General features: G+C 40.6%; 1 protein-coding gene across 1 annotated transcript in view; it reads left to right on the forward strand.

Annotated features, from left to right (window-relative positions):
- Positions 1-13,855, forward strand: part of slc12a2 (solute carrier family 12 member 2) — a 70,004-nt gene extending 56,149 nt beyond the window's left edge. The window contains exons 13-22 of the mRNA XM_016251131.1: positions 2,417-2,523; positions 3,078-3,157; positions 3,948-4,070; positions 7,061-7,108; positions 8,528-8,650; positions 10,106-10,217; positions 10,802-10,888; positions 11,341-11,476; positions 12,558-12,625; positions 12,898-13,855. Coding sequence (XP_016106617.1) covers positions 2,417-2,523; positions 3,078-3,157; positions 3,948-4,070; positions 7,061-7,108; positions 8,528-8,650; positions 10,106-10,217; positions 10,802-10,888; positions 11,341-11,476; positions 12,558-12,625; positions 12,898-13,033 — 1,020 coding nt within the window. The 3' untranslated portion in view covers positions 13,034-13,855. The remainder of the gene's footprint in view (positions 1-2,416; positions 2,524-3,077; positions 3,158-3,947; positions 4,071-7,060; positions 7,109-8,527; positions 8,651-10,105; positions 10,218-10,801; positions 10,889-11,340; positions 11,477-12,557; positions 12,626-12,897) is intronic.
- The last annotated feature ends 642 nt before the right edge of the window (positions 13,856-14,497 follow it).

The following is a 14,497-nucleotide window of genomic DNA, read 5'->3' on the forward strand; positions in this document are numbered from 1 at the left end:
CACACACACACACTGTCACTTTAATCAGTCTTAATAAGCTCTTTTGCACTACAAATCATTATATCTGCACTGTTGTCTACTTCACTGGTTTGCACTCTATCTGCCATGCGCCTTGTGCTGCTTTATATATATTTTTTTAAATATTTTTTTTACATTTGACCTTATTTGTATAGTTGTATTTTATATTTAATCTGTATGTCTGTATTTAGGTTCTACTGTTAGTGTTATCTGTATGCACCAAGGGTCTGAGAGTAACGTAATTTCAATTCTCTGTGTGTATGTGCTGTACATGTGGAAGAATTGACAATAAAGCAGACTTGACTTGACTTGACATCATCTGCTGCTGTGTAATCAATAGACACCGCTAAAAAATCTGAACAAAATGAGAAGAAAGGTCATTTATTAATCTCTGAACGCTCACAAGTCGGGTTCCATTTGAGCGCTTTCTTTTATGTTTTGTAAATATCTGTTTTCCAGTGATGCACCAAAGTCTGTGAACAGATGTGTAATCTTTCTGCGATGGCGTGTTTTGACTGTGATCTTTATTTTGATGAGCCAAGGTCTCTTAGTCTGCTGTTTTCAGTTTATGCGTGAACAAAACTACACTAAACACGATGCCATCCAGTAATCACAATGAGCCTTGTGCTTTGTTACTTTTGATGTGAATCAAAGTCTTAGCTTTCAGATTCTGTCAGTTTTATAACAAAATTCAAACAATAAATGTGGTTTTGATGCTCTTTAATGTGGCGTGACAGATCGCTGGATGGCTTCAGTTTCGATCTTCTCTTCCTCTTCACTATTAGTTATAGCACAAGCTTACTGAAATGAATCATGACTCGTCTAATCTCTCAATCAGCATTTCATCCACCGAAAGACGTCATTAATACAGCTTGTGTATTTTCCTCAGGGTGGACATTCAATGTCCATTAACCTGTTAGTCAGCAAAAAAGTAACTTTAGAGAGGAGCATTTTGATCGATATATGCACTTTATTACATATGTTGGTTTTGTAAAAATCTCTGTGGTCGTAACAGGAACAGGGCTTGACATTAATGTGGATTGTCTGAAGGGCAAGTAGTACATAATTTATTTCTAGAGCACCTTTCTAGAGCAAGTGCCATAAAGTGCTTTACTGTACATCCAAGATAAGTGAAACCGAATCTTACTTGCCCGACCGGACAACTGACCTGAGTTGAGGATCGTGGAGAAATCAAAACAAATGATCACAACTGCACACAGAAGAAGCATAATGTGGTAAAAATGTAGTTTTTTTATTAATATAATAATATATGATATAGCCTAGTTAAGCAACATGACACAACCAAGAAAGTGCAGTTTTCCTTGAAAACCAGTATGATTGAAAATTTGACATTGATTTTATACAAGTTCAAACAAGTAGTTCATATTAAGTGACTTACATTTTAGTACAATATTGTCAGTGTTGACTGTTTTTGTTCGATTTGATTAACAAAAATAGTTCAAACAAAGATGGCAGCAGAGCAGTCGCGCATCTCTGCGCGACACACAGCGCTGATTCCTTACTGAATGATTCAGCGTTTCTGAATGAATCATTTGAGTCAATGATTCAGTGATTCATAAAGACAGGCACTCACTTCATTCTTAAATGAATCAGCCGTCTGAACGAATCATTTGAATGAATGACTCAATGACTCACTGATTAAGATCTACTGGCGGTTTACTTTCATATTTAAAAGTATCTTATCCTTGCATTTTTCTCCCCAACATTTCATATTTGTATATTAAAAAACTGATTTAAAACCGCAAGCTCGTAACATTATTTATGCTGTTGTACTTTTGCAGTGTGAATGCTTCATTAAAGTGTGTGTGTAAATGCATCTAAACACTTCAGCCGCTTCTGTTTCTTCTGCAGGGGGAAGATCGGTTTTGTTCATAATGATTTCATTTGATTGGTAACAGCCCTATAGTGTCTTATTAGATGAAGTGAAATTATTAATAAAATGTAACTGCCCTTTATATAGGCAAAAAAAGACCTTGAAATCAATTTAAATCAATTTTAGTATGCAGTAACTTTAGTTATATAAAATGTCATTTCCAACAACAAAATTGTGGCCAGTGAAAATACTGAGTGGCTAGTCATTTTGGAAAACCACTAGCCACAGTGGCTGCTGAGCACAAAAGTTAATGTCAAGCCCTGGTTATAACCCATTTGGAAATATTTCCTTCTCGTGTGTGTGTGTGCGTGCGCGTGCTGATAGGGCCTCAGGAAACCTGCTTTCTCTGCGTTATTGGACATGCTAACTGTTGATGTAATTCAAAAAGGCTAAATAAACTTATTACATGGAAAAAACACACTCTATGAGGGTTTGGGTTTGTCAGGAGCTCTGTATTAAAGCTTTTTTGCCTATAGAAATAATTCCAGTGTGTGTGTTTTACAGGCTGCTGGTCTGGGTAGATTGAGGCCCAACACTCTGGTGCTCGGCTTCAAGAACGACTGGCGTATTGGAGATATAAAGGACGTTGAGACCTACATAAACCTAATGCAGTGGGTTTCATCTTCTGTTTGAAAACAATCCGCTATTAATACAAATCTTATTGAATGAGTGTGGCAGCAGCTTCTGTTATGCTCATACAGTGATAGTGAAGTGTTTGTTTGTTTGTTTGCTATTCATCTACGTAACATGAGATTCCAGATGAGTAAAAGCTAATCAGAATGTTTAGTTTTAGCTACAGAAGAGAGAAATGGATGCTAAACACTGTCAGAAAGTATGTGTAAAACAGCTTGTCAGTGGGGCAGCAGTACTGTCAGAGATGTGTACGTGATCTATTGTGGACCACTCCGTGACTAGCTGTTGCAAGCCTAAATGTATCATTTTCTTTTAACACGTATTGTTTTCTGACATTAATTTTAATTCATAAATGTGCAGTTTTTCCCATGACATGTTCAGGTGCATCGATGTATTTCTAGTGTATGTACAGCTGAAGAACATCTGGTAGATGTTTATGCAGCTTTGAAGTAAATGGTGTGGGTCTTGATCCTGTCAGACATTAACACTTGTTTATTTGTGTGTGTGTGTGTGTGTGTGTGTGTTTGTGTAGTGATGCGTTTGATTTTCAGTACGGTGTCGTCATTCTCAGACTGCGAGAGGGACTCGATATTTCTCACATTCAAGGCCAAGGTACAGTGCTGTACATTTAACTACTACACTAACCAGTCTCTTTTAAAGAATAAGCCTATTTTGACAAATGCTGCTGCGTAGTGCTGTTGATTTATCGTGAAGAGTGAAATCACAGTTTGCTAACGATGAACTACACAAGTCGAATATTGACTCTGCTTTACATGTCCTCTCATAGGAACAAAGTGTTTTAAAGGTAGGGTAGGTGATTTCGGAAAGGCTAGCGATAGCAAGCTAGCTTTGAAAGCAAGATCCCCTCCCTCCCTGTGGAATCACTGCAATGCCACGCCTCCTCCAGACCAGCGACACGATGATTAGCTCATGTCTCGTTCACCAGTGAGAATCATCACAGTAATACGGCTTTTCATTCCCGCTGGAACGCGCTGATGACGTATCAAATGTATGCAAACACATATTTTGACAGGCAGCCTATCGTAATGTTCTGACCGAGGGATATGATTGGACGAACATTTTATGGTCCTACTCCTTCCACAGACAATAGAAATACATTTAGAGCACTTAACTTAGTGATTGCTATCGGGATGTGAAGAGACTTTCAACCAGCATAACAAAAAATGTTTCTGACCCAAATCACCTACCCTGCCTTTAACTCTTTAAAGCCTTTAAGACACTGAGTTGGACATGCCTGGTGGACCTGCAGTGTTTGTCCAGATGAAATTGTCCATGTAATGAGGCCGTTTTCTGTTGGTCATTAACTGGATTTCCCGTTCACGCTAAATTTGAATTTGCCTTGATCTCAAAGCAATGCTGAACTTTCCCTTTGTTTCTAAAGATGATTCTTCAGCTGTGAAGGATGTGGTGGTTTCAGTGGACATGAGCAAAGACTCGGATGGAGACTCGTCCAAACCCTCCTCCAAGGCCACCAGTGTCCAGAACAGCCCGGCTGTCCAGAAAGGTTGGCGCTTTTACTTCTCAGTATGTTCGTGAAGAAGTTAGTTGTTCACCACAGAGTTACTTGTGTCTTTTAAATATTCATTTGTTGTAGAAAATGCTGAAAATGAAAAGGCAGATGAGTTTATTTCCCAGGAGTATTTTGTAAAATGTTCCTCTTTGGCAGTAGTTGCTCAGAAGTCATAGGGCGACCTTCTGATTCAGCGTGTCCTTTTGGGGCCAGTTCTCATTGAAAACATTCCACATCCCATCTCATCCACACTCCATGTGTAGGGTTGGGTACCGTTCACATTTTAACCGGTACCCAACTGTACCTTTTTTCTGTACTTTACTCTCTGTGTAATTACAAAAACATTTATTTCAGTGAAAAAATAAGTCCAAAAGTCTCAATTTCAACATTTTGAACAATAGGGCCCTACAAACCTTTTCTTTCTTTTTCTTTTTCGTTTAAATTTTTCTGAAAATCAAATGAAGGCATTAAAAATTTATTTTAAATCAAATGAAAATTAAACCCTTTTATTTTTTGGCAAACTAACTGAGGTTTACTGTTGAAATTAATACATGGAAGAAAAATTGTGTGAATATTCCTTAAAACAATTTTTAATAGGCTAATAATTGTATTATTTTTTTCTACAATTAAGTGATAAATCTAGTTGTAATATTTATTTTTATCATTTAATTGTTGTATTTAAATTTGATAGAAAATGGAATATTTAAAGATGTACATTATACTGTACAAAAGTAATACAAGAGTAATGTATTTCTGTTTTTGTTTATTTTGACAGGTTGCTATGAAGTTTCTGTGTGTATACAGTATGATGATGCTAGCTTTCTCAAATGAAACGGTAAAATTCTCGCGAAGTGACTCTCACAGCAGCTCTGGAGATTAAATTGTGTTCATGCCGTCACATAGTGAGACGCAGAGGCCGGAAATCACCGCGAGCATCACGCGTGCTTCAGTATTTGTGTAGTAAACAAAACCGCGTTTCCACCATTCACACATACAGAGGCAAGCAGAACATGCAGGAATCATATTTAAAACATATTTTTGCATTTTAATGTTCACAGACACTAGTTCATATCGCGATCCGAATTAAGTGGAAGTGGCTACTTTTGATTTATTCGTCCAAAATTGACGAATTCTGTGGCATTCCGCGCTATAGCAAGTTTTTATGAATGGACTCCACGATCCCATCCGCGTTTTCGCAGAAACCATATGGCTCTAGGAGTGTAACATTTCGGCTCGCCCTGTGTGTTGTTTGAATGAGTTGCAGGGGGGACCTCACGTCACAGGGTCTCTCTTTCTCTCTCTGTAGCGTATGCTCCCAGATGCGTTCTCAGGTACCGAAATTTGGCACCGATTGATTTAACGTGAATCGGTACTCGGTAGTACCGACGCAATTCGGTCGGTACCCTTAAAAGTACCGAGTTCGGTACCCAACTCTTTCCATGTGTTTTCTGAAATGTCTTCCCAACACAACACAAGCGAAGCATGTTCTCTGAAGGGTCCAGGCTGGGAACACAGCGAGTGTTGACGTCTGTCTATGATAAATTACTCCGAGGTCTGCAGTATCGACCTCTCATCTCCATCTGACTCTGGAGGACTCTCTGAAGCCTGAGAATATAACCATAATAAAAAACAAATATAGCCACAAGCGGCGATCAGCAGGGGTCAGTCATGTGAGAAAACTGGAGAAAATGAGCAGAACTGCCAAATTTGAAAGGACACGTGGATGTACAGCTTTCTCGATCATCTCCATTAAGAGGTTTCTAGTGAATGCACTCACTCAGAGCAGTGAATCATTGCATTGGCCTGCTTCACCAGGTGTCCATATGTATGTTGTCCTATCTAGGACACACCTGAAGAGTTCATTGGCTTGTATTTTCCAAATTCCCAAACACCTCTTCTCGAGTTTCACTACATGATATGCACAACTTTACACAGTTTTCTAGGACAACTTTGACAACATATGTTTTCTCAATGCATGCTTGATTTAGTGCAAATAGAACACACAGCAGAAAAGTTCAAAATGGCAGAAAAATTTCCAAGTTGCAATGGAAAACCTACGATTGATAACATAATCAGCAACTTTTAAACATTCAAGAAAGCTTTCTGCCATACAGCCCAGTATATACAGATCCAGATTGAAATCTGAAGATCATGTCTCAGCTGCCTTTGTGTTCAAACAGCAGAAAAGTGGAATATAGATTCAGCTTTTCCTGCAGAAGCATTGGGCTGGGCAATATGGCAAAAACTAAAACAAAATCTTGATTTTTTTTTTCAGAACGTTTGACTGATTCTCGATTTTTAAGTAACTTTTTCTTTATTAATCCTCTAGTTAAAGAAAACTTTTAGACAAATCGCTTGTTAAATACATTTGCAAAAAAGATGCATGAACTACAACTACATCTTGTACAAACTTGGCAGAAATTGCCAGTTCATACAATAATTATTTGAATATATATATTAATTTGAATATATATTATAAATAATTATAATTCATATAATATGAATTTAATAAATCATTAGCAGCAAAAGGCAAGCAATGTTGTCTCTAAAATTCTTTCAGTATAAACTTTTAATCTGAAGCGAGAGATTTGGGGGAGTGGCTTATGTGCATCCGATATATGTCACATTGCTCACGGCTGATTGGTCCAGCTTTGGCTTGCGAACTCTAACTCCGAATAAAACCTGCAGTTACCATGGAGATGAAACCCGCTCGAAACCAACTTACCTTCTTGAGGCCGACAACTCAGAGTTTGCTCAAACGAAACGTGAACTTGCCTGGGTAAAAACTGAAACGGGCTTCGTGCTACAGGCTTTACATTACAGCGAACAGGTTGACCTATCACCTGGTGTGTGTGTGTGTGTGGATGAAAGTGTGGTCAACTGCAGCTGAACAAGCCTCTCTTTGTGTTTGACTGACGCACATGTTTCCCATTGCAACATTAGCAGACTTTAACCCTCTCCTGTTTTTTCCAAACATTATCCAGATGAGGATGAGGATGGCAAAGCCCACACTCAGCCGCTGTTGAAGAAAGGCAGGACATTTCTCTGATTCTCATTCTTTGCTTACTCTCTCTGTCTGACCTGCATGCACTTTCTCTTGGTGATGTTTTAGGACGCGCTGCTTTCATGAGTGTTTCTGCTGGTTTGACCTCTGACCTTCATCTCTACATGTGCTAGCGTGTGTTTCAGCTCCAATGATGTCACTTCCTGTCTGTGATCTAATGCTCGGTGTCTTCCTGCAGGACTGCTTCTCTTTCCGCTGACGACTTTCTTCAGTCTCTTTCCTTTCTTCTGTTTGTCCGATCCATTAGATACATGGCTCTCAGCTCTTGATCTGGAGTCTGAGCGTGTGTTTGTGTTTCAGATATTTCAGAACGTTTGACTGATTCTCGATTTTTAAGTAACTTTTTCTTTATTAATCCTCTAGTTAAAGAAAACTTTTAGACAAATCGCTTGTTAAATACATTTGCAAAAAAGATGCATGAACTACAACTACATCTTGTACAAACTTGGCAGAAATTGCCAGTTCATACAATAATTATTTGAATATATTATATGACTTATAAATAATTATAATTCATATAATATGAATTTAATAAATCATTAGCAGCAAAAGGCAAGCAATGTTGTCTCTAAAATTCTTTCAGTATAAACTTTTAATCTGAAGCGAGAGATTTGGGGGAGTGGCTTATGTGCATCCGATATATGTCACATTGCTCACGGCTGATTGGTCCAGCTTTGGCTTGCGAACTCTAACTCCGAATAAAACCTGCAGTTACCATGGAGATGAAACCCGCTCGAAACCAACTTACCTTCTTGAGGCCGACAACTCAGAGTTTGCTCAAACGAAACGTGAACTTGCCTGGGTAAAAACTGAAACGGGCTTCGTGCTACAGGCTTTACATTACAGCGAACAGGTTGACCTATCACCTGGTGTGTGTGTGTGTGTGGATGAAAGTGTGGTCAACTGCAGCTGAACAAGCCTCTCTTTGTGTTTGACTGACGCACATGTTTCCCATTGCAACATTAGCAGACTTTAACCCTCTCCTGTTTTTTCCAAACATTATCCAGATGAGGATGAGGATGGCAAAGCCCACACTCAGCCGCTGTTGAAGAAAGGCAGGACATTTCTCTGATTCTCATTCTTTGCTTACTCTCTCTGTCTGACCTGCATGCACTTTCTCTTGGTGATGTTTTAGGACGCGCTGCTTTCATGAGTGTTTCTGCTGGTTTGACCTCTGACCTTCATCTCTACATGTGCTAGCGTGTGTTTCAGCTCCAATGATGTCACTTCCTGTCTGTGATCTAATGCTCGGTGTCTTCCTGCAGGACTGCTTCTCTTTCCGCTGACGACTTTCTTCAGTCTCTTTCCTTTCTTCTGTTTGTCCGATCCATTAGATACATGGCTCTCAGCTCTTGATCTGGAGTCTGAGCGTGTGTTTGTGTTTCAGATAAGAGGAGCCCGACGTTCCCCCTGAATGTGGCCGATCAGCGGCTGTTGGATGCCAGTCAGCAGTTCCAGCAGAAGCAGGGGAAGGGCACCATCGACGTGTGGTGGCTCTTTGATGACGGAGGTGAGTGGAGAACGTACCGTTACGATGCACTATGAAATCTGAACATTGGCCAGGATTCGATTCTGTTATTTTGGAAACAATTCGTTCTAATCTCCGAAATGTGATGCAAAAACAAATGTAACAAGGACTCAGTGTGAACACGGTAAGTGTACTCGCGCATTAGATTATGTGTGATCTTTTGTGTGTAACCTTAACTTGTGCTTCCAAAAACTAGTGAACTTAACCTGGCTTCTGGAAGGTTAGGAACCGTTTTACTAAAGCAGCATCCAGTCAGGTCAGCGAAAACTACACCTGGGTCACAAGCTCTTAGGTGTGACTAAAATGGTGCATCAAGATAGGTGTCTTTTCATGTCATGATAATGATACATGTATATCGCAGTCTTGTTTCATTTACATGCCAATGAAATTTCAATTTTCTCAGTACTAGTACAGCAGCAGGCTGCTGTCACTTTAAAATCGAGTGCACGCATGTGATTGTACTCAACCGGTTACAGCCATTTAAGACATAACCGGCTGTGTTTACATGACAATTTAGCAAAACAGACAGTTTGACGTGTTTGTGTGTATTTGGCCATTTGATCGTAATAATCTGTGAAAAGGACTTTTTAGTTATTTATTTCTTTTCATTTTTTCAGTCCTCATCTCTCTCTCTCACTCTCTCTCTCTCTCTCTCTCTGAGAGCACATGAAACCTGTCAGACAGCATACGAGCGCTAAATTGAGTTTTCTCACTTCAACGCTTTACAATCACTTGAACATTTGATCTGGAAAGACTTAAAAAAACATGTGCAAATGGTTACCCTTTGCCAGGTGGCAGTTCTGTAACTGTCCCGTCTGTTTTCCACATTGGCACTGGGCCACTGAGAGTCCTTATGGTACAGTTTTTTCAGTTTATTTTAAACGCTTTTCATCAGCAGGGTACATTTACACTAGCTAACGTATTAAATGCATCTGAATACTGTGTTAGTGACTGAAGTATTGTGAGGTGGCGCTCACTGGTGCGTCTGGACGGGCTGTAGATTGGTGTGGAGGTTAGAGGCAGTTCTGCACACAAACACCAGTGTCCTGAAGGTGAGGAGAGCAGCTGTGCAGCTTGCTCAGAGCTTCCTGATTTACAAGGCAAATCTCGATGACCTGTATGAGGTCCTGTCTTCCTTTGCTATTGCCCCTTTTATGCTGTAGCTGCTTTAATGCTGTCAAGACAGTGTCACGTTGTGTTAGTTCTCACACTGACGAGTGCTTGTCATGACAGCAGTGAAGTGGCTCTGCAGCATCAAATCTGAGCTTGCGTCACAGCTGTCAGTGTTTAAGGCAGCAGTACAATAGCGTTTCCTTCAGAGGAACTGTTACACAATAATAGATTCTGGTACAGTATGTGTGTAATTTGTACTAAAGCAACACTAATGCATCCTCTCCTGCTGGAACAGGCTGATTCTTTGTAATTTGTCTGCATCAGGTCTGACTCTACTGATCCCCTATCTGATTGCCAACAAGAAGAAATGGAAGGACTGTAAGATCCGCGTCTTCATCGGTGGAAAAATCAACAGGATCGACCATGACCGCAGAGCGTACGTGCTATAGCTGTAATCCTATGAAATCATGCTGTAATGACACTTTATATCAGAATCATAACTCAAGGAAAAAATATGCTTTCCCAAAAACAGTTTAGACTCCCCCATCTCACAGTCCTGTAGAGTTCAGATGAGCTGGACTGTGGATCGTATTAGTATGCCACGCTTCTTTTCACATAAAGTGCTCTCTCTCTGAATGCATGTGGAGGTATTGTGTGTGTGTGTGTGTGTGTGTGTGTGTGTGTGTGAGAGCGAGACAAATGTTTCCCATTGTCCTCTGCAGCTGCTGCCAGAGCCTTTGTTAGCTATAATTAGACGTGTTCCAGCAGCAAGGTCTTCATAGAAACCGTGAGAGGTCTTTACACATGTCCGTGAGGTTCATTTTCATGGATCTGTTGAATCTGCGTCACTGTAGTCATGATCACACGTGGAGCTGCTGGATCTCAGGAGCATTCCAGGAACCGTCTCAGCTGCTGCGTTGGGAAACTTAATTGTTCAATGCGAGGATACAGTGGCAAATATTGCATGCATTATTTATTATTGCCTGTTAAATATGTAATGTGACTTTGTTGTGTCCTTAGCATGGCCACATTGCTCAGCAAGTTCAGGATCGATTTCTCTGACATCACGGTCCTGGGCGACATCAACACAAAACCCAAGTCAGAGGGGTATGAACATCATTCATCTCTTACATTAGCTCTTTCCTCAACATTCTTCACTGTTAATTGTTTGGGGATTTGTGTGGAATGGGTAAGATATTTGAGGGCTAGTTTTGCATTTGGGGTCTTTTTGTTAATTGATCAGCATTCAGCAATCAGTGATGATTCTGAATCGGTCCATGGAAGATCTGAATGCACTCGAGTTTAGTTTAAACCTTGGCTGGATGAAGAGGCTTATGTGCACAGACAGAATGCCGTGGTCTGGCAGTTACATAGAAAAACCTGTCTGTCACCGATCACACTTTAACAGACCTGATTTCAGAACTGTCGATCTTGTGTTTGACGTCAGAGGAACTGATAAAAACCGTAACTGAAATGGCTTTGTGATTTGGATTGGACATGTCAGAGGGAAAGTTCCACTTCAGGTTTCTCAGCACTGACCTCTTGTGTTTGTCATTCAGTTTGACCGAGTTTGCTCAGATGATCGAGCCATATAAGCTGAGAGAAGATGACATGGAGCAGGAAGCTGCTGAGAAGCTGAAGAGCGAAGAGCCCTGGAGAATCACAGACAATGAGCTGGAGCTCTACAAAGCCAAGGTCTCAACACACCTCCTGTCACATTTACAGATGATCGATCAGAGCTGATGCTGAGAAATGTAGTGCCACACAAAGCACAGCGTGTTACACAGCACTGGAGTACAGGAGCTCACACCACTGGCGTCCTACACTGTATGGGATTTCATTTGAGTCATTCCCTGGTCTGAACAATCATAGATCAGTGAGAAACACATATGAATACATAAGAATGACATAAATGATAGAAGTTGTAGTCTGACCGATCTGAAGGATTTGAGAGATATCGTTAACTTGTAGAGCCTCTTACTGTATAATCAACACAAGGAAGACACGAGTGTAATAAAAGGGGTTTTATTAACAGAAGGATAGACAAGAGTAACTAACAACTAGGCATGCACCGAAATGAAAATTCTGGATGCACTTGGCCTGAAACTGAAAATGCTTCATATTATTTATTAAAATAATAAATAATTATTACAAAGTTATTTTGTAAGACTTTTTAATTTAACTCAATTTTAATGATACTGAATTTAATAAACACAAGCCAATGAAATGCACTGGCTCCCATTTATATAGGATTCAAAGACCTCACTTTTGTTTTGAGTAATGTTTTAGAAAAGAGCATGACAAAATTAAGAGAGGACAAAAAAGGGCCCAAAATTAAGCCCTGTGGCACCCCACAAGTGACAGATGCTGCAAATGATAGAAGATGAGACCTTCAAATCTCTCTGTTTTAAAGATGGGTACAGAACCACGCATGTTGAGTTGGCATGTGTCCTAACCTATTGTTTTTACCTCTCCGGAAGAGTGTATCCAACAGAACTAGAGCAGCACTGGTCCTGCACGCAGAAGTCTTACTGACGTGGTGTTAGAGGCAAAAGTCAATCAGTCCTGATCTATTAGCAAAAAGAATGGCATTTTTAGATGGTTATGTTCAAGAACAAGTCTAGCTAAAATGCTCATGACTCAGTGGAGTAAAATGATGGTATTTAGATGCTCCGTTTCCTGTTTCTAAATGCTTGTCTGCAGAGTTTGTTTTCTCAGCTGCTAACAGATACAGCAACTTCAGTCTTCCTGCTGATTGATTTGTTTGTTTCCTCAGAGTAACCGTCAGATCCGACTGAACGAGCTGTTGAAGGAGCACTCGTGCACAGCCAACCTCATCGTCATGTAAGTTACAAACTCCAGCGTTTCAGTGACTCGTAAAGACGGTCCCATGCTGCCACCTACTGACTGAAAGAACAAACACACATCCGCAAACAACCAGAAGTCTTAGTGTTGTTGGGCTGTTATATCAGCACTTCTGGAGCACAGCTGCAATGCTGCAGTGCCATGTTTGCTGTCATTGTCAAAGAGCAGAGTGAATGGTTATTTGAGAGAGGCTAGTTAGCTGAAGTGGTCATGTTTCCAGCCAGCACTAATATTGTGTGTGTGTGTAACAGGAGCATGCCGCTGGCCAGGAAAGGAGCCGTCTCCAGCGCTCTTTACATGGCCTGGCTGGACACACTATCCAAAGACCTGCCACCCATCCTCTTGGTGCGTGGGAACCATCAGAGCGTCCTCACCTTCTACTCGTAGAGCGCTCTCAGACGCATCTGCCCACTCAAGCACAGCACCTCTGACTGATGATGATGATGATGATGATGCTGATAGACGTTTCTCGACAGAGCTGAAACAAACGGACTCCTTCCATGCCGCAGCTCAACAGCGAAGATCAACGCTTGACGGTTTATATTGTCTTGAGCTCACAGGTTTCCGAGCACACCTTGTTACACTGATTGTTGTTATCACTGTTATCGTTATTATGACTCACAACTTTTTGAGTTGTGGATTTTGTTTTCTTCCTCTTTTTAACTTGCTCTTGATGAAGCAATAATCACCTCATTTCTTATTTTCTCACTTTGAAGAAAACACGATTCTTTGCTACACTTTATAGCCTTGTGGATGTGCCTTCCTGTGCAATCAGATAAAATTCTTCAAACTTTTCCCTGACTGGTGATTTATAACGGAATAGATGTAGGCTGCTTGTTTTTATTGGGTTTTAAATGTAAATCTTCCTGGATTTGATCAAGTTTTAACTGAGGTTTCCACTGCGCCGCGTTTTCACTTTTTTTGTAGACAGATTTTTTGGTTGCTTGCTTCTTCAGAGTTTGAAGCATTGAATGAGTTGTGGAGTTTTAGCACAGCGCCCCTCCATGTTCTTGTTACAACGATCGACCTGAACTACAGGGTGATTACAATCATCTTTCAAGTAGTCTAATGTAAAAAAGTCCGAATTCTACCAGAACTATATTAGTTTTCCCTAGTGTGCAGTTGAATGGTTTTTGGTGTGATGAAGAGAGGCTGATGAGTGCCGTCTGTCTGAAGAGAACAGAGCCGTCAGATCCTTTCAAACTAACAATCAACCAAATAAGAGCAAAGCCCTCCAATCACAGATCCTGCTACAGACCAGACCTTTGCCTTAACAGATGAGCGGATGATTGTTGTCTTCAAGCCATACTGGCTAGTTGAGTGACTAGGTGAATGCAGACAGAAATAGAGAGAGAGCTGCTAGATGAACGGATGCCTGAAGCAGAATGTAGTCTTGACCAGAAAGCTCTCCATCTTCACACCCTGTTAGTTTCATCAAGCAGTCTGCAATGGTGCCTTTTGTACCTTGGCAGAACTGCTCACTTGAGCAGCTGGTGTTCGCTTTTGAACACCACTGTTCCTGTTACGCTTGGAGGTTGGGCTGTTACTGTCCCCACCTGAAGCTGGGTCTTCTCTTCCTTCCTTCTGTTCTGCTTTCATTGGTCCGTGCGTTTCTGTGGTTAAAGGCCTTACTTGGAAATCCCAAGATGTGTTAATGTGTCATTTGAAGCTGTACGAATTTATTCGGTGTTGAATGAAACTGATTTGTTCCTCTATGCAGATGGACTGCGTGCGACACGTGTATCTAAACTCAGGACCGTCTTTACCGTCGGAGACTCCGTCAGTCTTTCTTCAGATGTGAGGAGAGCCGTCGAGGAAACTGATGCAGATTTCACTCTGTTCTGTTCCTGA

The sequence above is a fragment of the Sinocyclocheilus grahami genome, unplaced genomic scaffold (genome assembly GCF_001515645.1).
Source record: "Sinocyclocheilus grahami isolate Dianchi unplaced genomic scaffold, SAMN03320097.WGS_v1.1 scaffold1031.1, whole genome shotgun sequence".
Lineage (NCBI taxonomy): Eukaryota > Metazoa > Chordata > Actinopteri > Cypriniformes > Cyprinidae > Sinocyclocheilus > Sinocyclocheilus grahami.